The sequence below is a fragment of the Psittacula echo genome (assembly GCF_963264785.1).
Source record: "Psittacula echo genome assembly, chromosome: 3".
Taxonomy (NCBI): Eukaryota; Metazoa; Chordata; class Aves; order Psittaciformes; family Psittacidae; genus Psittacula; species Psittacula echo.
The window spans coordinates 71,148,691-71,172,787 of record NC_137736.1 but is presented as its reverse complement, the minus strand read 5'-3'; the positions used below and the strand labels follow the sequence as shown (position 1 = coordinate 71,172,787).

The window sequence follows — 24,097 nt, the reverse complement described above, 5'->3', positions numbered from 1 at the left end:
AAAATCAATACTTTAAATCAGTGCCAGTCATGGGGAACAGCAAGAATAAGTAACAGAAGACCATAAAGCACTTTTGGGAACACTCAAAAGAAGAATGCAATGAATGTAAAACCATTATACTGAAATAAAAGCCCCTCTGCCCCACATGAGGATAGATTTGCAAGTCAAAATCAGAAACCATACCGATACTTATTCTTCATGTTTCCACTTCCAGCCACTTTTTGAAAACTAAAGAAAACTTACTTAGGTGTCTGAGTTAAAGTTCTTCAAAAACCACCAGGTTAATGCCCACCTTTCTTGCCCATCTGTCATGGTTTAGGCTAAATGCCTTTTAACGACTATGCTGCTGTATGCAGGAGACCCTTGCAGATTGCAGATGTCTGCACATACTGGTTCTGTCCTACCCATATGCCATGACACAGTGGAAAGGCAGGTGGACTCCTAGGAGAGACAAGAGGGGGTACCCTGGGAAGCACAGTGGTGCCCAGCAGTTCGGACATACCAGGACACACTACTCGCTGGAATTCTGAAACTCTGTAATCCCCTCTTTGCAGGTCAGCTGTGACAGAAGTGTAAAGACATAGTTAGCCTGTTTATTTGTTTCATACAATTGAGGAGTTTGGTGCGACATGTTTGTGTGAGACAAAGTGAGTTACAAAGGCTATGCACAGAGCCTGTAAGGTATCTCTGTCTGAATTGTTGTTTGCTCAGGAAGAACACCAGACTTGCATTGCTCCAAGTGCCATTGCAGTGTACCACCTAGATTAGCAGGGCCTGCCAGGATGAAACCCCTGACCTCGTCTGTGGGGGAACACGACTGAACAATGTCTGAACTAGTAAAACCCCAGAGACCCAGCTAGTGCATATGGAGTGTCTTCCAAAACTGCATTGGAGAGTTTTTTATGTTACACACCACACATAGATTGCGTTCATCACTCCCTACGTTAGAAAGCTGGATGTAAGTTAGACAGCACAAACCCATCTTACTGGGGTGCCTCTAAAATAGCTAGCAGGTATAAACACCACAGTAGCCAAATCTGGGAGGGATACCCTTTTCCACCACAAGGAATGTGAACTAAAGCAAAGTTACCTATTAAGTAGTTTTCTCAGAGCCTACAGGAAATTTGTGCTTGGCCAATAAATCGAACCAAGATTTCCAAAGTCCCTCTCCATTCCCCTAGCTGTTAGAATACTTCCTCTCCCTATGCACAGTATAGTACAGTGGAAGTAAATTCTAAATAACTCACTACACTGAATAAGTAGAGTTTCACCACAGCACAGACCCAGGCCTATGCAACTGTCAAAACAGAACTTTTAATAATGCTCCCTTTAGTATGTGGAGCAGTAGTATTTACAGACCCCAGGGAGGAATTAATAAAACCAAACTTACTGCAAAATTTAATTAAAATTATACAGGGCAAAAGAGTGTCTTCACTAGCTCCTTCTAAGAACTCCATCCTTCACAGGATATTGAATGATGACAATATACTTAGCTAATAAAGGTCAGAAGAATGAAAATTAATTGAATGTGTCCTAAAGGCAAGGTATATATTCTCCAATCTGATTAACTCTTTCCAAGATTCAGATTTATGCACCATTTTTCTTTTAAAGAAAAACCCCCACCCAAACCTTTAGAAAATAACTACCACATCTCTCAACTAGAGACTTAATGTATAAAGAAAGTCTTTAACATATTGCAATGGCTTTAAATACATGAATTTTTGAAAGTCTACTATCTTTTTACTTTGGATTGACAGAACTAATAATGCATGGTGAGATAAATAAAGGTGTTTGTGTTAATTCAGACTTTCAGCTTTTGCTTTCTTTGGGTATTTTTTAGTCTATCTTTTATAAGAATAAAACCTATTTTCAGTAGTATCCCAATAAAATAATATTTGAACACATTTCTTTCCTTTGGATTGCTTTTCCTGGATTGACATCCAGCAACACCATAGATTATTGGAAACCCTGCAGATACTGCACAAAGGGATGCAGAATGAGAAAACTCCTTCTAGTTGAATTGCAACTGTAAGAAGTTGTAGCACCCACTGATGTGTGAGGTTTATGTTCCCTGGAACACAATTAACTGTGTGTTCATACAGGAGCAAGAATGAAATAGTATGTACAAAGGCAGACTAGGCAAGTCAGATGATATGTGAACTTTAATCTGGAAGAGTTTTCATTGTGAGTTCAGCTATGTTCTGTCCACTTTCTTGAGACTGTTACTTGAGAATACCACAAATGATATTCCTATTGCTGTCAAAAATAAGAATTAAATTTGGAATTATCAATTAAGAAATATGTTATAATTAAATATATGGCAGTGGTTTAACAAAGCAGAAATATTTGAGAACGAACAGCTTGTGGAGGGGATGAAAGGTGCTTGCCAGTTTAGTGTTCAGCAATGTACATACTGCCAACAAATACATGTATTTTAGTTTACACATTAAACTAAACATAACCAAAACTGCCAAAAATAGCAAAATCATGCTATCAGATTGCTGTCGTAGATTTGGCTTTCTACTCTGAAGCTACTTTGTTTCATCCAGAAGTAAAAATATCTAACTTGCAAATAAAAACTTGAGCTGCTGTACAATATGCTGTAATAAAAAGGGATTTATAAAAATATTCATTATCTTGGTCTGGATTTATACAAACAATGAGGATAGAATTTTACAAACTCTAAGTGTGAATATTAAATCTGGAAGTTTCAAACACTGCATAGCTTACTACCTACATGCCTCTTCCCTGTTCATCTATAAGCTTATTTTTGAGATGGAACAAGAGAAATGAGATACTTCAGAGTTTATTATGATTAGTCATGCTTCTTGGCATGTTATTTTATTTTGCAGTTAATAAACAAGCATTTCTGTTGTGAATAAGCTAGGAATGGAATCAGTTTGTATATAAAGTCTGAGAGATAAAGGATGATGACTTATTTTATATTTAAAAATCTAAAATCTTTCTCAAAACAGAACTTTTACAAGGAATGCATCATTCTAATCTTCTCCCTTTCGGTGTGGTATATCTTTTTTTGTTGATTTTTAAGAACATGCCCACACTGCAGAAAGAAATGGATTTAAAGAAATTTATGACTAAAACTTATGTTGCTATTTCGCAACACAGTCTCCTTATGCCAATATTTGAGTGGTGCTGGTTACATACAGATTTATTAAAAAAACAATGTCATACCTGTAGACATGCAGGAGCTCTGCCCTGGGGTTTATTCACATCAACAGCCACAAGCTGCCAACCTCCAGCAGCATCTTCATGAAACATCTTGAAAGGGAAGATTGTTGTCAGAAATGTTTTATGTGCCAATAAATACAAGTGAAAAAAATAATATATTCCCCTTAAGGACCTGCATACATTTTGATGACAGCTAGTCTAAAATAAGAGGGAAATGGTTCTTACTGCTACAGAGAAAAAAAGAAAGCAACATGCTCTTTTTCCAGCAGTAACATTCTGAATTTTACTCAGATAACATCAAACACAAAGTGTTTCTATTAGTTCTAATGTAGAAACCAACACAATTAATCTCTGATCAGTTTCATTAGATAGTGGTACCTGTTCAGAATAAATTCCTTACTAAGGTAAACTTATCCTGAGGAAACACAAATACATTGTGAACACAAAAGATGTTTCATGGTGCATTTGGAAATAATAGACAACCTTGTCTTTTTTACTGGCAAGATCATTTTACTCCAAGGATCAGACTTTATTTTTGTTGCACTGAGGCATATCAAGAGTAGCTACAGAGTTCTTCTGTACTGTTACCCAGAGCTTATAATTCCTGCAAATAGCCGACTGATACCCAGCTCTCTTGACCTAGCAGTATTCACATTTTACCTCTGGAAGTGCTAAGTACAGGCATTTATTTATTTATATTTTTTCCCCTCAGAAATTACGACATAAAAAGATGCAGACTGCTGGACATAAGGAACAGTGAAAAAACCTGTCTGGATACGATTAACACTGTCCTTGAAAATGTCCTTGAAAGAGAATGAATGGCTTTAGCATTTTGAACTGCAACCTGAGAGTCTGCATGTACTACGTAATGAAGTGTGGTGAAGTCATCACTCTCACCTTCTCCTTGACACCCAGCACCCAAACAAGTCACCTCACAGCCACAGCAGCATGATTGAAGCTTAAAAGCCATCCTGAGAGTGCTCATTAGACTGGGAACAATATCAAATATGGCTACAATGCCACCGAGTCCTTATTTGGCATCTCTGCACCAGAGAGACTTGTCAAGTCAGCTCAGTCCTGAGTTACTCCTCTTTGCACCATGCTTTAACGTGCAGTGCTAAAGTGCTTTACAGGAACCTCCTTTTATCATTCTCCAGAGACCCCTTCCTTGACTTTGACTCTTGGACACTCCTTTTCTATAGGACTACATTTCAGGATAAGTTTAATGATTTACGGAGTGGGCAAATAAAAAAAGATATTGTTATTTTTTCTCAAGGTTATTTCATACACAAAACAAGGAAGGTTTTTAACTTTCATCTGGTGCTTTCAACAATAAAACCTGCAAGAAATTTTCTGTCCTTCTTAATACAGAAAGAAAAAAATGTTTTTTGTAGTTTAGTAAGCTGGAATCCCTTTGTGTCCCACAACGAAGAAAGCAACCATTTGCTTGCCTGCAGCCAACATGTGATTTTTATTTTGCATGCTGCAATTTATATTCAACATGTTCATATTCTCTGGCACGATGACATAATTTTGGGAATTTCTTTTATCTTTTGAAATGCCTTAATGTTGGCTGCTTCTTGATCATTTTATTCCAGCTTCTAGTTCACAGTATATCAGTTAAGCTTATACAGCTAAGGAATTTGTCCCATCCTTGAGATCAGAGATGAAATGAATACTAAATTCCTCAGCCTAAGTATGTGTCATGTGGGGAAGTCCTTTTTTTGTTAGATTTTAAATTTATATCACCAAGTCTGTTTTGACAAAGACATATATAGTGTAGAAATTACTGCCACAAAGTCTATTTGAGGCAGAAAATGTAACAGCAGGCATTTACATATGGATTACAGGAATATCCAGAGGAATATCACAAAATATTTAATAAATAACTTTGAAACACTTAAATCCTCTAGCTTAGAGAAAATAAATAATCTCTAGCTACAGAGGTTAGAAATATTTTCCTCATGGGCACGTTTCACCTATCCGTCTTTCTAAGAGCTTTTCGCAGGCAATTAGTACTGGTCCTTTTTGTAGAGGGCAGACTGCACTAGCCTGGAAAAGCCTGGCCGTTTGCATGTTCAGGATACTTAATATGATTGTTACAACAATGAGTGGGAGAATTTCAATCTCGACCCGTTGGCCCACATTTTTCATACTAGGTCTTTCACACTACACAGCCCACATATAGCAGCGCCATTCCTATCATGGCTTCTTCTTACCCATTTTTTCTTATTCAAGGTCCCACTTTCTGCAACTACCTGTACAGCTAGCATGGCTCTTTCACTGCCTCGGGACCTCATTCCTCCTTGGTCTCAACATGCCCTTCTCAGCTCCAGGGCCAGCTTCCCCAAACACTTCAGCTACCCTCTGACCTCTTCCAGCTACAGCTTGTGATTTCAGCTTTTCTTCCTTAGCCCAGAAAGTAATATTCAATAGCCCAGAAACTGATATTCAATAGCAACCCTGATTCCAAACTCACCAATGACATGATAAGGAAGCATTATCCTACTCCTACTATTAAAACAAAAGAAAATCATAGCAATAACATACACAGCCATATAGAAAACCACAGTCTTCTCTCTTATTGTTTTTTAAGAAAGCCTAGTTGGATAATATAACCTGGAATTTAATTTTATATGAAAATTCATGTATCAACTTCAAAATATATGTGGTAACATGCAAAGTTAAATAAATCAGATAACATAGTATTTTTTTAATTATTATTATTCATTCATAAACTAAACCGAATCAAGCCCCCAGAGAATCTTAGCATCTCAGGTGCTTCACCTGGGTGGTGGCAGTTGAAGTAGTACTGCTTCTGGACCCCCACATCTGCTGGAACTGCACTCTAATTTCTGCGAATGTTTCGATGATGACTGCAATGAAAACATTCTGAAAAAAAGAACAAGAAAGAATGACTGACACAAAGCTCAGCAAGCAGGAAAGAGAAGAAATTCATTCTAATATGATCCACATTGCAGACAGGTTTAAAAGAACACATTTTTCAGTACCTTAACAAGCCAGGCCAGAAAGAAAATTAAGGTGATGAAATAGAAATATGAACGCCATCGGGGAAAACTGTCGATTGCTCGGTACATAAGGAACACCCAGCCTTCCTGAGAAGCAGCTTCGTAAACAGTAAATATGCTTGTGCCTGTCAGAGGAAAAATGAAAATGTTTGGCATTAAGCCTCCCTGAAAGTTTTCAATATCAGCAAACAATAATCTTTTATCTATTCTATTTTCCTTTTCTCTAATGGGTATCAGCTCTCCTCTTCTCCTTTGCAGGGATTTTTTTCAGGTGAATTTCCATATTTCTTCCTTTTGCAATTGAATATGAATTCGTTTTGTATCAGATCATATTGACTCCCTTTTCTGTCTGGACACACATGGATAATCCCTTAGATGGGTTCACTGACAGCTCGCAAATGTCTCCAAAGGCAGAATTTGTCCCTTCCTGTGACTTCAGCAGCACCCGTGAGAAAAGACATTAAAACTATTGAGTTGTTTCAAAATTCAGGCCACTAGCCAGGGTAGCTGCATTAACATACGTGTGTTGCCTTAAAAAACATTACAGCATTCTTAAGTTGAACTTCCTACATCATCTGGGGAGACAATAAGATGCAAAAATAGTTATGAAGGGCTCGTGTTCAGAAACCACTTTTGAATAAAGGCTATCAGGTTACTAATTTTGAACTTAAGATTCAAACTCATCCTAATGTCTGAGTTATAAGATGCTTCAGCCAATTTCCCCTTCCTCATCACTGCAATAAAAGCTTCAAAATAGAGATTGTGGTTAGGGCTTGTATGGCATTCCTGTTTGATGTAATTTTCTGTTCCGAGAAGGAACACAATTAAACTGTGAAATTAAACTGTGAAATCTCACAAACTGCTGTGAAATCACAGAATTGTCCTAGAGCCACCTGCTAGCTCTGCTCCACTACTGCTTCGTTCCATGTAGTTTTTATCTTGGATAAAACAGGGAGCGTGAGGAGTGCTGCCCTTAGCAAAACATAGCAGCTGCTAACAACATACAGATAGTAGAGCACGAACCAGCTGGCTACCTGATTCTGTCCACAGAGAAAGGAGCGGTTAGTCAGAAATTCCCAGAGCCCATGAGTTTCCCAAAAATTTACACCAAATCACAGGAGCACTGTGCTGCTCCACTGCAATTGCAGCATCTACATCGTTTCCTCTGCTAACACAGGCAGGATGAACCTGGAAGTGATTTTGCCTCAGGGAGTCCCTTTTTTGTGGAAAAACCTTCACTGATAAAAGAAGACAGGGATGAATGGAATTTTTTCACTCCTTTGATATGTAGGTGTTGAATAGTTAACAAGCTCATGGTGGATAGGCAAAAATGTTAATCCTCTTTGTTAATTTTTCTGGTTATTGGATTCCTTCCTATTTACTGCATATGGTTCTCAGGACCAAGGAGCAGAAATAAAAACAAAAAGAAAGAAAAAGCATTCAAGCATAGATAGCAAAACCCTTTCTATTTCTTCAGAAAAGAGAGTGGTCTCTATCAATAGTGAAATATTCATCAGTGATTACTTCATGGGTATTTTGCATTTCAAAAATTCAAAAAGTAATGGTTCAATTACCTAATATTATACTGTTGCTGAACTGATTAAATTATTGAACAAAACAGTGCTGTTGAGGACAGGCAGAGATTAAGGAGAAAAAAAGGAATCTATTAAAAGTTGCTGGCTAGGAAACTGTCATTAGTCATTACCAATGGGAAAGTCACAGTGAAGATTAGTAAAATAGAGGAATGTCATGCAAAGTATTTATAACACATACACTGGGCCATCTGCCACAGTAAAGCAATACTGTGAATGGACAAAAATGCACAATTAACCCAATTAAAATAACGTGTTCATCTTTGATGCTAAATTAAAAATATGTCTTTTATATAAATGGTCCAGGTGTTCTTAAAGCTATTAGAAAGCAATCACCACTAAGAATATACATTGCTTAAGCAATATACATTGCTTAACGTATGTGACTTGAAAGTAATAAAGTTTTTAATACTGATTCCAGGAACCATACTGTTAACTATCTCTGTAAATACTGTTTCAACTGGAAACAGAATAAAGGAATGACAGTAAGGGATCCAACACCATGAAATGCTTTGTAGTCAAAAGAAGAGTGATTCTTAGTTAACATCTGCCTTACTGCAGTTTTTGCTCTTTTAAAAGCTACACTTACCATCAGCAACCGATTCTATTTTTTTCTAAGTATTTCTTTAATATCTGACTCCATCTTCCTAAAGCCAATGCCTAAATTATGAAAGAGACTGTCCTTTCACAGCAGCATGCTCTGTTTTTCTCACCATGTTCAAAGCCATATAGAGGGAGGGAAAGTATCAAAGTTCTAAGTAATGGTGGGATACATCACAAAAAAACAGACATGAAACCTAACTTTCTGCCCCTTAGATCAAATGGCAAAATTCTCCTTTTTCACAGGCATCAGTATTCTATCTACCAGTGACACAGTGTCGTCTTCTATTAGTTCAGAGGGCATAAGTACTGACCACAGAGTGCTAAGAGTCCAATGGTTAGGGCATAAGAGCACAGGACCTCCTGGAGTCAATTTAAGAAAAGCAGGAATATGGGTGGCAGGGTGAATGAGGGCTTAGAAACCTTGTTGTCATCTTTTGTCAATGTCCTGAACATTCAGATCAAGATTTGTGCAATCTGTAAGGCATCAGCAAGACATTTCAGTCATGAAAAAGCTTTGAACCACGAAAAAGGTTAAACATAGGACTATAATGATATTATTCATCAGTTTAGGCATATTGGCATGGGTAACTTGCTGAATTTGAGAGTAGGACTTCACCATCTGCATCTAGAGTATTGTTAAATCTTAGTAAATAAAAATATCCAGAAAATATTTACAATGATTTTCCTATTTGTCTCAGTAGATGGCTAAATCTGAGTGGCAAGGCAGATTAAAGTCATTTAGGAGGAACTTTCTGATGACAACAGAGGTAAAATAAAAGAATTATACTTTGAATTCATTTCCTTTTGTTTGACCTTGTCTAATAAATTCCACATTTTTAGGTTACAATAAAACAATCCCTTTCACCACACTGATAGCTAATTAAAACAAGGAAACAAAACATTTCTCAACACATAGATTAAAACTAAATAAATCCATATCATAACATGTATCAGTCTCATCAGACTGCTTTTATGCAACCAATAAACACTACTACCTTTGAAAATGGTTTACAGCTGCACACAGTCATCATTAAAAATGAAAGAAAAAGACCACCGGCAAATGAAAGATTCAGTGAAGTATAGGAAAACAGACTGAATCTTACACAACTTATGCAACATTTTCAGTTGCTTCATACAGTATAGAAGAAAAGACAGCAATCAGAAACTAACTATCTCTCTTACTAATGCATGTTTAAGTACATTGGCATTCAACACTGAAATGCAGGGGGCTTATGCCTTCTTCAGTACATGTTTCCTTCAGTTCTACCAGCTGGAAGCATTAGCCTGAAGGGGCATGGGGGAAGTAGTTGCTATAACACCTAAATTGTTATAATAAAAGAAAATTCTTCTTGTTTCCATGCCTAATCAGGGAGCAAAGTCACCTGGCTCTTCTGTGCTGTAGAGATGAATGGAGTACCAGGGAAAAAAAAATTATAAGAGGCAGAGCACATAGGTAATGATTTTCCATTTCCATTACCTATTAGGGGAGTGAAGAAACCTATCCTGACAAAACCCTATCTTTTAAGTACCTAAGGAAAATAGAAGGTATTTATTTAAAAGAAATTACTCATAGTTGACAGAAGAATAACAGCACCATTACGCAGGGATGCTATTTTACATAGTGCATTTTATATTTATGTATATTTTGTAAACAGGCAAGATTTTCTGCTTGGTTTTGTGCCTCTGTGACACTACCATGCTCTGTGACATCAGCTCTTGCTATCACTAAGTTATTCTGTGAATGGACATCATGAAAAAGGGAGTGCTCTGAATAATGCTGTAATTTTATAACTGCAGAATTAAAGGAGCAGAGCTAAAAGGTCATGTGGAAAATTCACTATATCTGGAAACAGAACCTTTTCCTCCTAACATGATATGACGTTTTTGTTTCTTGATTCAAAATCTCATAGTATTAGAGGAAAATAATGCATGGTGGTGAGAAGGTGTCTTTTATTAATATCTTTGTGCTACGTGATTTGTAGCTGTTCCAAGTGAGAAACAATGAAAACTAAGCTTAGGTATGCCATCAACTCCAACATTTTCTGCATGCATAATCTATGTCTATTGACTACGTTGGTTTACCATGTCAGCATTCACCCAGTTTTCTTGTACCTGCTGTGAAACTGCTTGAGAAAGAAAACCTACAGAAGGCCCACTTTATATAAAAGTTAAAAAAAGGTAAATTTCTTGATTTTTTATTATTTTCTTTCTTAGTGAGGAATTATTCGGGCAGGTAAAACGTTATTAAAAGCCTGAAATCCTACATATTGTCACCCATAAAATGCTTCATATTCCAGTCGGCAACAGGCTCCTTTTCCTTACTTTCCAGTTACCACTAGATGGCGATCGTGCACCTCGGGCACATCTGGAACATCAGGCGGCAGGGAAGCCACCACCCTGAGCGCACAGGGTGATAACCGCCCGCTGAGCTCGCAAAAGGATTGATTTTTCTATTCCCGGGCAAAACTAAGCAGCCTTCTAGCAGGCGCTGCTGCCTAATTTAACATTCTTTGTTGTGCTGAATACTGTGCCTTCCTTAAGATGTTTTTGTGAATGTTATGTCCATAAAGAAATGACCTTTTGCTTAGCTATAGAAATGTTACCAAACCTGTTTCTGTCCTTGCTCACTTTCACTGATAAAATCATGAAGCTGAATGTCCCTGCAAGGCATGGATATTCCCACTGACCAGCTTTTAATTATGTCGTACCTTTCAGTATCAAGGTGTTTGCACAACATTGCATGCAGTCAGGATTTTCCAGCTGGCTTACACTATTGCTTTGGTGAAACTAAAAGGGAGGAAAAATTGCCCGAAAATGCAAGGACAAAGTTCTTAGCACTTCTGAGAAGTAGCTGGTACATGGGACTGAAATCATCAAGATCGAATCCTGAATGGCTTCATGGGGTTTCTTGCTTGTCTCTGAGTGAGCGATCCAGTCTATTTTACTCTCCCAAACCAACTCACATCAGCCAGTTTGCCAGCCACCAGAATGAGGAGGAAAAGAATTAAAATGAAACATGCCAATGCTCTGGTGCTCTGTTGAAACCTCAACCCCCAGCACCATTTTCCTGTGACTAAGCTGTGGAAAAGATAGCAAAACAGAAACTCTGCAGAGCACAAAAAACACACTGCCAGTTTGAACACAGTATTTTAACCCTTGTTAAGTGCAGTGACTTCAAACATACAGTAATGATGTGTTATTGATTCTTCATTTTGAAAATCTGTTTCCTTATGAGATGAAGCTTTCACATATGAGAATACAGTGCATACAGAGACTGTATGTGTAAAACCACCAATAAAGAGATAAGGAAACAGTGCATATGTAAGTGCTAAGACCAATGCAGCTTGGTCTACAGACTTAGTAATGGAAAGACAGAAAGTCAGCCAAGATTCACAGAAAATGCTGATGGACTTAGCTGCACTGTTTGCAAGTATTTTAGGAATCTGTTCACTGTCCAAAAGTGTTAGCTTACTAATATGAATGTAACAATGCTGGCATATGTATGGACTGCACAGGGTAAACAGAAGCAGCATGGCAGCTCATGCTCAGTTCATAGAATCATAGGATCACGGAACACAGAGGTTGGAAGAGGCCTCAAGGATCATTTGGTTCAACCTTTCTAGGCAAAGCATGATCTAAACTAAATGTCTCAAAACCCTTTCCAGCTGAATCTCAGAAGTGTCCACTGCGGGGGAATCCACTACTTCCCTGGGAGATTATTCCAATGGCTGACTGTTCTCGTGAAAAATTTTCCTCTTGTGACAGGTCAGAATCTCTTCAGTAGAAACTTGTGCCCATTATCTCTTCTCTTTTCCATGTGACTCCTTGTAAAAAGGAAGTCTCCATTTTGTACCTACCCTTTAAATGTACAGTATTTAAATGAATAGTATTTAAAGTTATTTAAAGTATTTAACAGTTATACCATTAGTCTCCCATGTGATAGTGCTTGTACTCCCTGATGTAATATTTTATGTTTTAAAAAAAGAAACCTGTTTTACATTTGTGAACAAGTCCATGGTGTAAACAGAGACAAATTACTTTAGAGGTGCATGTTTACAGCTATCAGCCAGACTAACATTTATATTTGCTTTTCTTTAACACTTTTTTGACTAAAATGCTCCTCAGCTATATATTCACAAATAACAACAAATAGGGATCCAAAATGTCAGCAGAGCTCATAAGATGGCTTTATATGCATAAATACTGTCTGCTTTTTCCTTTTGTCATTACACAGCCTTAGTGTTAATATACACTCTCTCTTAATAATCACTGGTTTGGTTTTTTTTATGTGTACAGCAACTCCACAAACTCTACTGGCAGTTGATGAGACTCTAGGAAATGCTGAGCTGTGAATTGTTCACACCTCTCACACCACTACCTGGAGGCTCTGCAGCACGGTCAACAACTCCCATCTCTCATTTTCCCTAAGGAGTATCTTTAAGGATGCAATTCTTTCTGGATTCCTGGGCTCCTATCCTCAACAGAACAGGCAGACCTTCAGGTTGGAGCCTGGAAGTAGGACATTGCCATAGTCGTGCTTTTCCTTATCAGAAAGTCAAACTAATAATACTTACTTTTCAGATCTAGAAACTGAGAATACAGAATCCCTAGGCCTTGGTTAAGAGTAACAAAACACTGTGAAGATGGGTCTGTCACCACCTCATCTTTCCAATGAAATGTCTCTGATTTAAAGTACAGTCATAGTAGATCAAATGACTGCTACAATAAATGTTATGACAAAACTGTGTAACATAAAAAGCGTTCAATAGAAGAAACTCTATAATTTATATTAACATATTCCTTTGAAAATGAACCATGTTTTCATACAACTGTTATTTCTTCTTTAAAAATATGTTATGTATGTAGATGCCTTTAAAACCATACACTAAAAGTGATGGTCCAGAAACCAGATATTCACAAATTTCTCCATTTAAAATTTAATTGACATTTTAAGGGTTATCATATTCAAAACACAAATTTAAGACAGGTTCTCAGTACAGATATTATGTATTTGGATTGTCATTCAGCCATATATTAAACACTGGGAATGACTACTAAAATCAAGGTAGTGATGAATCCCTTTGTTAGAGAGAAAACAAAGTATGCAAATCTTCCTTGACACAAGGCATGTAAATTCAGCACTGACTTTCATACACTGTCAATCAAAACTAATCGCTTGTTGCCTTAACTTTCCTAATAGTCATAGACAGAACAATCTAATTCATTTTAAGTTCAGTCATGAAACAGCAAAGGTACCATGCATCATGGCATGCTTAACTTGTTTAATTAATAAAAAATGTGTCTGCTTTTTAAGATGAAAGAAGTATGGAAGAATAAAACCATAGAACATATTCATATAGTAACACTTCCTAATCTAGAGTGACCATGATGATATTTGTCCTGGTTTGGCTGGGACAGATTTAATAGTGTTGTCGTTTGGATTTTGGATGAGAATAAAGTTAGTAACACACTGTTGCTTTAGTTGTTGCTGAGCAGTGCTTACACTAAGTCAAGGACTTTTAAGTTTCTCATGCTGCCTTGCCAGCGAGCAGGCTAGGGGTGCACAAGAGGTTGCGAAGGGATGCAGCCAGGACAGCTGATCCCAACTGGCCAATGGGATATCCCACACTGAAGAGAGAAAATCTTTGTTTCCTGAACGACAGAAAGGAGCTGTATGATTGCTGTTGCATGAAAACCCAAATGATACTAACTCAATGACCTGTATAGCTATTAATGAGTTAAGTGCTTCCAGGTACCTTTTACGTGCTACTAGCAGTAAAATAATTTACCTACATTGTTGATGCAAGAGAGAGGTTTGCCCACTAGCCTAATATGTGCAGTTAGAGAGCAGGCAGAGACAGGAAGAAGTGGCTTAGTGTGCTGATAGCTCACTAAACACCACAGCACCTTTGAGAGATAAGTATATTGTTAATTGTATTTCAGAGAAGGCTCTGTTAAGTTAGAAACTTCCCTCAAACAATAACATAATAAATGCCTAAGGTGACACTATCTTAGGGATTTCCGATTTTAAAAGAGCTGGGTATCAAAAGTGAAAAAAATTGATCTTTTTTTTTTTTGTCATAAGAAACATACATGCATGTTTCCATGTACCAAGGATGTCATAGTAAAAGTGGATTGTAGCAAGAAGGCAAAGACAGACACTTCTATAGCTTCTGCTCCATCATTTAGTGAAAGAACTTCCACTTCACGTAAAGGTAACTTCCTAGTTAGCAATGAATTTTCAATTCTCACTGTTTCTTTCTTTCATTCTGTCTTCAGGTTCTCTAGCCCCTCACCAAGGAATTATTTAAGGCAGTTTTCTGTGTGCAATAGAAGTGTCATGCTTTTCTAGCTGTTGATATGACATGGTATAGTGTGAGGTGTCCCTGCCCATGGCAGGGGGTTGGAACTAGATGATCTTAAGGTCCTTTCCAACCCTAACTATTCTATGATTCTATGTCAACAAGAATAGGGCAAAACTTTCTTTTTCTCTCCTTCAGGAAATGAAAGATTGAGTTCTTTTATTCTTGACTGTCTTAAAGAAAGTGTTTGAATGACCAGATTTCTACTGATTATCAAAAGAATTCTTGGAAGACTAGCACTAATACACTAAGCAGCTGGAAGGTCTATTTGAAGATGAAAAGCAAAACTTTTGGCAAGAAAAACTGTATAAACTGCCAGGTAATTTTTTGGGAGAGCACTTTCAAAGTTTTAATATTCTCTGTTTAAACTTTGTTTTTGATATTATCTTCTTCTGCAGAAATCCTTTCTGCTCTTTATGGACTACTGAAAACAGTTCTACACACCCATAACAGAAATTTCCTGGATTTATCATTGTTCAATCAATGTTTTTGTTTCTGCAGATGCACCCTCTCATTTTTCTCATCATCAAGTTTACCTGCAAAGATGTTTATACTTTGTGTAGGTGTATGTCAACTCTGTCCTTTTTCGCAAAGCTGCTTTAACTTCTTAAAGACTTATGATATTTAGCATATTTTTCTTCAAAGCTTTTGGAAAATGTGGCATTTTGCACTGAGCCATGTGAACATGTGGTTTGAAAAAAAGAAGGACTGTGTATGAAAAAAAGTTTTGGCCTTGTTCACTGAAGCAGTTTCCCAAGAAATACAGATCAGACCTACTCCCAGAAATATTTAATCAAAGGATAAGACAAACAGACCTCATTTTCCATATTAAAATAATTTTCAGTTGGCAGAATGAAATCAGAGCTTTTAGGTTTGAAGATGCAAACAAGTGACATGCATAAATTCGGGGATGACTTTCTGCATGCCATTTACTTCACAGTGACTACCTCTTGGCCAAAACTTCACCTTAAAAAAGGCCTCTAGAAGACCTTCCTTTCATGGAAGTCAAAGGCACATCTAATTATCTATTACTTAAGAATAAAAGCACACATAAGGACAGTTACTGCTGAACTTCATAAACACATCTTGTTACCCTCAGTAACATATCTGCAGGTCCTGCCATGGCTTGGGTAGGATTTTATATCATTACATTATGTCTCCATATTTTTTCAGAACAGGAAACAAATCATGATCCTAACTTGGAAGCTCTGCCAGCCCATTCATGTATTATTTTTTACAAGAAAACTATGTTCACAATTTTTAAATCGCACTGCCAAAAATGAGGCATGTGAGCTGGTGTTCAGATACTTGACAATAGTCTGATTCTTTGACATGCTGAAGGAGACAAGTTCAAAATTTCCAGTCCTGGCCCGAGTTTTAGTGCTTGAAGCCAAACGGAATTTCATATTTTCTTTAGTAGAAATAAAGTTAGATTTCTGGTTCTGAGATTCTACCACATAAGTTCCTGGAAAACATAAAAAATCCTGGGAAAATAAAACATTTTGATATCAATATGTTGTTTTCAAAACACTTATTAAATTGCATGCCACATTAAAAATAAAGCTAGAGATTGATAACTATACGATGTAGGCAAGGGAAGACAGCACAGCTGTTTCCAGACCCATTCATTCTACAGCATCTGGGAAATAGGCTTCCTAAAAAGAAGACAAATGCAACAGAGAGTCGCAAAAAATACCTGCTTCCAAAACTGACCATGAGGGAGATCTGTGGTGCCCTGGCAATAAAACTCTTTCCAGTGACTTTTCTCAGGAACTTGCTAAAGTACTGACTAAATGTTTTTAGCAGGATTCATGTACTCAGGTGAGAAATAATTGAAATAGAGGGGAAACAACTGCTACCAGGCAACAGCAAGCACTGGAGTAACTGAGAGGACTGTAGAATTTGTCTCTTTATAGTTAAGAATACACTAGCTAAGTATCTATAAGGACTTACTTAAATAGAGGTGACTGAATCTTGGAGTGGCCAGGCCTGAATTCAGTCTTCAAACAGATATGCATTTGAGGCTTGTACTAGTCTTCCCTGATTTTACAGCATTAAAGTAGTCTGTAAAGCCATTACAGCATCTTATCTTTACTAATTATAAAAATAATGATATTAACATACACAAAGTAATCTATGTTTGTTTAGGCTGCCCATAGACACTCCTTTTCCAAATGCTGCACGTAGATACTAAAAGAAAGCAGCTCAAAGTGCAAAAAGCACCTTGCATTAGAGTTATGCCTGGAAAACTGTTGTAAGAGTGGTGGTGCAGAGCCAAATTCCACTGTCTCTGAACCAGCTAAATCATATTCCTCAGCAAAAAGCCCTTTTTTTCTTTTTCTTCCATAAAGGAAGCATTTGTGAGTCATAGCTTGTAGATCTAACTTCTGAAAAAATAAAAAGATGTAAAGTAATAATGTGAATTATTAAATTGTTACTCAAGACATGAACTGACGATAAATTAACTCCGTCTGTAAGGCTCTGAATGCTATGGTAGAAGCACCAGAGCCAGATGACACAAAGGTACTAATCTGCTATAAGCTGACCCTACCTCTTAAAAAATTCCCTGATTTTGAGGGCTTTACTTGTACCGAAAGGTTGCGCACTGTGTTGTCCATCTGCACCATAACTTATGCCACTGTAGGAATTGTCTGCTGTCCTACCTCCAGCATAAAGATGGTCCAAAGGCATTACGATGGTATAATTTCAGTACTGTGTGCCTCCCTTGGTGACTCTGATAGTAACACATTCATGTACCCTTTCCTCATCCTGAGCAATCTCTACTGCGGGTCTTTGCACACGTCAAACCACAGCTGAGTCTATTGCAAAGCAGCACTTCTGCAAGCACTTACATAGTCAGATACTGTAGCTCCTGCTTCCTGATGTTATTTTCCTGTGGATGTGCCTTTACCAAGTGTAGCTCTCTCCAAGCCATACACACCTTCAGTACTATTCCAAATAGGAACCAACCACTATACAGATGGGTATATAACCATTCTGCTCTAAAAGGAACCAGGCCTAAGCAGTGTGAACGTGAGCCAGTTGGTCTACATCACACTGTTTGTAGACCAAAGACCAATGCCAAGCAGATGATTTTATTAGTGTAAATCCCATCTCTGACTCAATTTTAGATTAGACACTAGGAAGAAGTTTTTCAATGTAAGGGTGGTGAGACACTGGAACAGGTTGTCCAGAGAAGTTGTGGATGCCCCATCCCTGGCAGTGTCCAGGCCAGGTTGGACAGGGCTCTGAGCAACCTGGTCTAGTGGAAGGTGTTCCTGCCCATGGCACAGGGGTTGGAAATGGATGATCTTTAAGGACCCTTCCAACTCAAAGCATTCTATGATTTTATGATTCTATGTTTTCACAGTAAATGGCTCAGCAGCACTGCCGATCAGAAATATATATGGTCAAATAACTAAGTCCAAATACAACCTCTTGTAGTGGGAAGTTCCCAAGTTCACATTGACAAACAAAGGAAAATACGGACGGTAAATATCACTAAGCACTTGTCTCTGACCTTAAAGACAAAAGGTAATATTGGCATTGAAATAAGTGGCCATAAATCATAGAATCACAGAATAGTTAGGGTTGGAAAGGAGCTTAAGATCATCTAGTTCCAAACCCCCTGCAATGGGCAGGGACATGAGGTAGGCTGATTTTAAGGCATTTTCTAATAATCAGAGAAATGAAGTCCTGAAAGAGTCATCTTGTTTTGCCTCTTCCATTCCTAGGTTTTCTAAGTTGGGACTTCACACTCTTCTAAACAATGAATATGGCACAGTTCCCTATGGTCTAGGCAAGAGCATCACTGAGGTTCCTTACAGTGGAAAAACAAGTTTCCTCAGTAAGTGTGATGTATAGGCACCAAACAAAACTCTGTTAAGTTCAAGAGTCCAGTTGTTCTAAGTAAAACAGACTCAGTCCTCAAGTAGCAAATAGTACAAAAATGTTAATTCTTTCCTGACAAGGTGTCCTGGGTTCGGCAGTAGCAGTCATTTTTCTCCTTCTTAGTAGCTGGTGCAGTGCCGTGGTTTTGACTTTCAGCCTGGGAACAGCGTTGATAACACCGATGTTTTTAGTTGTTGCTCAGTAATGTTTACTCTGACCAAGGACTTTCTGAGTCTCATGCTCTGCCAGGGAGGAGGGAAAGCCGGGAGGAAGCAGAGACAGGGCACCTGACCCAAACTGATCAAAGAGGTATTCCATACCACAGCATGTCATGCCCACTATATAAACTGGGGGCAGTTATCCGGAAGGGTTAGATCACTGCTCGGTCAGGCTGGGTATCGGTCATTGGGTGGTGAGCAGTTGTATTCTCTTCCCTTGTTACTTCTCTTATCATTATGATTATTGGTGGTAGCAGTAGTGGTTTGTGTTATACCTTAGTTACTGGACTGTTCTTATCTCAACCCATGGGAGTTACATTCTTTCGATTCTCCTCCCCATCCCTCTGGGAGCGGGTGGGCAGAAGGGGTGGGGAGTGAGAGAGTGGCTGTGTGGTTCTGAGTTACGGCTGGGCTTAAACCATGACACAAAGGAAATTTCTAAGAACATTTCTGATGAAGTTATGCAGGAAGGATTAACAGTGTGCTCTGTTCTGGAAGTACTATGCAATGTGGCTGATTTAGTAAAGTACTGAGCAACAGCTGGGGAAGGGCATTCTTTGGTTCAGCATCTGGTTTTGTTGCAAAATATCTATTTATTTTAAACTGAACTGAAATTCTCCAGTGAAAACTCTTCCTAAGTTGCACCTTCCCTGTTATGGCTGAAGACACTGTGGACATAGGTTCAAACCTGCATGTATCTGCAGTAAGTGAATTGCATACAAAACTAACAATATCCCCATAATTTGGTAAAAAATATTCACTACAGCAGCCCTAACAATTCAAACACTCTAAAAACTGCTGTCAGCATAGTGGGTCAAATCTTTTGATGATTAATATTTAACTGAAAGACTGCTTAAGGACCAAAAGAAACTAAACATGCTTCTGCTATGAGTCTGCAGATCCATGAAAGCACTTGTGTTATGGATTTTATGGCACTTCTAAAATAATCAGAAAAACATCTGGAGAAAGACAAGCCAATGGAGACTAGCTAGTTTGGTATAGCATAAAGCATCACATCTGACTAATTTGGCATTTGAAAAGAGAATAGATGGAGAACAGATAGCTGTGAAGCGATAAAGGTTTAAGACACTTGTGAAACTACTGTAGAGAGCAGATTAACCCCAGTTTGAGTAAGTGAGAAGCTTACTGGATAAAATGATGAGGTAAAAGACTGCAAGACTAAACTGATTGTGAAATTATCGTAAAGATGTCCATTAAATTAATCCTACAAGCTTTCCAGAAAAACTATTCATAACCAGTATTTTCCTTTGATACTCCAAACTTTCTTCAGAATTTTTCTTAGTGCCCCATTGATTGCAGTTAATATCCTTAGCCAAGGTATTTAACATCTTGATATGTGATAGTGAAATACCTATCTGTGGCTATGGTATAATAATGGCAGAATGCTGACTTCTTAAATGGCTTTCACAATATGCAATTTCCACTCACTGCCACTATCCCTCTGTGAAACAGCATTACTGCTCCATAGCTCTGTATCAGCTACCAAGGACAAAAAGAAAATATCCAGGTAACGGCAGAATTATGATTCTAAATGAAATGCAAAAAATTAAAATAGGAAAAAGAAAACACAGAGTTTGTTCTGGAGGATAGGATTAAATAGAAATACAACTGAAGCTTTTTTGTTTGAGAGATGATGATAGACATATTTAATTAATTGCCACTTAATCTCAGAATTCTAAGTAAAATGCCTAAAACAAGCACATGAAAAAGAAATGTAAGAAAAATATTAATATGTAGAATATAGCAAAGCTGGCTAATACAGAAGGATATGCAAGTAATACACATGCCAGTATAAAAACCATGCAAAACCTGCCACAGGCAGGTAATTAGAAGAAAATAATATCTCAGTTTATCACAGGAGACATACATAAGTCCTGTTGTGACTAATCTATTTTATTTGAATTTGTCAGCCCCTGGGTAAGTTCTGTCAAGATGAATCAGCTATGTACAGAGTCAGCTCCTCAAAAAATAGAACAGATTTCTGAAGGTTTTATCTTGTATGCATTACCACAGAGCATCTATGCCCTACGAACGGTTAGATGTCCCTGACTCCCTGGTAACTGACAAGGTCTTCTGACAGAAAATCTGCTGTTTTCACTTCTTTTGAATTTTAGTATTAAATAATTCTAATTCTTTCAGTATTACTAATTTTAAAAGTGTATAGCTTAGCTGGTCACAGGGACCCAAAGTCATCCAATCTCACTGTAGCTGTTTCAATTAAGTGCCAAAATTCGAAGCTTACTTACTGCAATCCTCTTCACAGTGGAAAGAAAAAGGTGATACTGTGGTGTGGTTTACTCCTTCTCATATGTGAACTGAGACTCTTAAGGTTCATGCTAATTACCTAATCTTAGGATGCATAAACTGTGGTCAAAATCTCCTACTGAAATGAGGCAAAGTGCGGACAGTTATGGTACTCTCTACTGACAGGTGACAGCAATATAGATTTGTAGTTAAAGTAGAGTTCCAAAGGAATTTTTGAACGAAAGTAGAAAATGTTGACTGCAGTATGAGAGAAGATGTTTCTTGACACTTCCCAAGATGACCAATCATACTTTCCCTGTAGATGAAATAGCATATCTTCAAAAAGAGGATTATTTGAGTAACAAAGCAATAAAGTGAGACTGTGCACCATTTAATGAAGGAGGAGTATGTCATTACACATTTGCTACAGGGTACTGCAAGGGTAGCAGCATGTATGAAGTCAGTTACCCCAGATGAGCTGATGCACTGGAGAGTCACACCTCAGCTTCTGCTCTGTGTGTGTTACCCCCTCTAGACCAACCATCTGTGACACAGATTTTCTGGAATAGCATTATTCCCCCTTGTTCCCCAGCAGAAGTCTGAAAACCAAGCTGCAAGCTGGCCTTGTGTTATCAAATCAAAGGTCTTAAATCAAAGATGATTTGGTAAGCTTCTCTAATTACAGTAACAGAAGGCATGTTGCGTGACTATTGTAGAATGTATTTGTAGTGGGTGGTTTTGCTCATTTCCACACACTTTACAAAAATGATGTTTAGGATAAAATAATCAAATCTCAGGAGGCAAAGTAAAAACAATGTGTCCTATGCATTATGCAAGTGGTGAAGGTCAAAGCCTGTAAACTGGTCACATACTGAAGCTCTTCTCTGAAAGTGAAAATCTTCCACTGCGAAAACAATTACCTCTATTATCCAGTAACTGCAGCTTTCATTATGCAGAGCTATATTGTCTTAATGGCACTGACTGATAATTAAACTGATAGGATCTAATTTTCTTGGTATGGAATGACAGGTTTCTAATTGCCTAACTTCATGCTCTGCCTATTGGCTAAGAGTTTCCTGCTCTTTAGCTTGGCTGAAATTAGTCACGCCTTTTGTTTCAGGGCTGTTCACACTACTGTCAGATCTTTTAAGTCCTCTTTCTATTTTTTCATGCAGTTCTCTGTTCCTTGTCAGACCGTGAGTTGTTGTATAGCTGTCCCTGCAAGTTATGTTGTTGACATAAGTCTTTCTTCAATTCTCATGCAGAGTGCAAACTGGTGGGCTTGGACATTGTTTTAGCTTGAAGCAGCTCTTTCTATCTACTTTCTTAGTAAATCCTCATTAAGAGGTCTTAATGTGCATTTATTTCCCTTTGGCCATGACATTCCCAGCACATGTGTCCCCTGCTTTACTTAGCTTCTCAAAGTTATCTGACCCTTTGGTTAGCATTGTGCATTAGAGGAAAAAGAAATGTCACTGTAGGTAATAAACATGAGTGGTTTAACTCACACTTCCATAGGAATTAAAGTAAACAGCAGCAGTACAAAAGCAAATTTCCTCCTTTGCCTTCACAAGGCATGTATCATCTCAAAATCACACCTTGAGACCTTGCCATGCTGGAGCAAGAGCAGCAGAAAGTACGTATGAGGAGGTCATCCGTGAAAATAGAACTTAGACTACGTTTACCTCCCAGTCTGCAGGAGTGGGCACTGACATGCTGCACAGCCTCTGGAGGTGCAGTGCAAAGGCTGCCCCCCCGATAGGGGTGTCCTCTGGAGCCTGGGTTCTGCAGAGCCAGTTGCAATGTCTCCAGCACCACCTTCCCCAGCAAGCTCCATTCCAGGACTCCTTAAAGCTTTATGTTGGAGCAAACCATTCAGCTCTGGGGCCCCCAGCATAAGGAGGACATGGACCTGTGGAGAGAGTCCAGAGGAGGGCCACAAAGATGATCAGAGTGCTGGAGCACCTCCTATGGAGACAGGCTGAAAGAACTGGGCTTGTTCAGCCTGAAGAGAAGGCTCCAGAAAGATCTCATAGCAGCCTTCCAGTACTTAAGCGGGCCTACAAAAAATCTGGAGAGGGACTTTTTATAAGGGCATGTAGGGATAGGACAAGGGGTAATGGCTTTAAACTGAAAGAGGGTAGATTTAGATTAGACATTAGGAAGAAATTCTTCAGTGTAAGGGTGATGAGACATTGGCACAGGTTGCTCAGAGTAGTTATGGCTGCACCATCCCTGGCAGCGCTCAAGGCCAGGTTGGATGGGGCTTTGAGCAAGCTGGTATAGTGGAAGGTGTCCCTGCCCATGGCAGGGGGGCTGGAACTAGATGAACTTTAAAGGTCCCTTACAACCCAAACCTTCTAAGATTCTAAGAAATAAGCCCTCTTGAGACACAAAATAGTAGAGAGCAGGGGGTGGGAATATTGAAATGGTTCACTAATAAGCCAACAGCCATGCTGCTGCCAGTGAGCTCTACTTAATTTTCAGTTGATTTTTTTGTTATTATGCTTGTGATCTCCTACTAAGCGTAGGGGGAAATGTATATAGAAGTTAAGACTATGCTACTTGGGATGAATTAAGAAACAGCACATGAAGTTTTATGTCAATAAGGGATTGATATGTCTTGGGTAATACAGCTTACAGTACAGAAAAGCATAACGAGATGCAATTAAAGCTTGCGTTTGACCTTCCTCAACTTTCATTTTGGTTTTTTTTATCCTTCTAATAAGACTGCCTTTCTGCCACATTTTGCTCTTCTATCTCTTCAGCTTATTATCAATGACATTATGGTACTCTCCATTGCAAGGTGACAGCAGTACAGATTTGCTGGGAAAGTAGAGGATAACCTCTACTTACTTTCAAAATGAAAACTGGTTCAGCATGCAAAACACTCTTCCTGCATTCCCAGGTGCAGATGGGAATGAAAGAGGGAGGGAGAGGAGGAAGTA

The 24,097-nt window shown here is 38.3% G+C and overlaps 1 protein-coding gene across 2 annotated transcripts in view; it reads right to left on the bottom strand.

Moving 5' to 3' along the window:
* Positions 1-24,097, bottom strand: part of NALCN (sodium leak channel, non-selective) — a gene marked incomplete at its 3' end in the record, with an annotated part of 227,293 nt that overhangs the window by 146,426 nt on the left and 56,770 nt on the right. The window contains exons 7-9 of one of the 2 annotated variants that reach the window (XM_080612623.1): positions 6,201-6,343; positions 5,977-6,081; positions 3,193-3,279 (exon numbers count right to left, since the gene is read on the bottom strand). In XM_080612623.1, coding sequence (XP_080468749.1) covers positions 3,193-3,279; positions 5,977-6,081; positions 6,201-6,343 — 335 coding nt within the window. The remainder of the gene's footprint in view (positions 1-3,192; positions 3,280-5,976; positions 6,082-6,200; positions 6,344-24,097) is intronic. The other variant, XM_080612624.1, reaches the window with a different exon arrangement.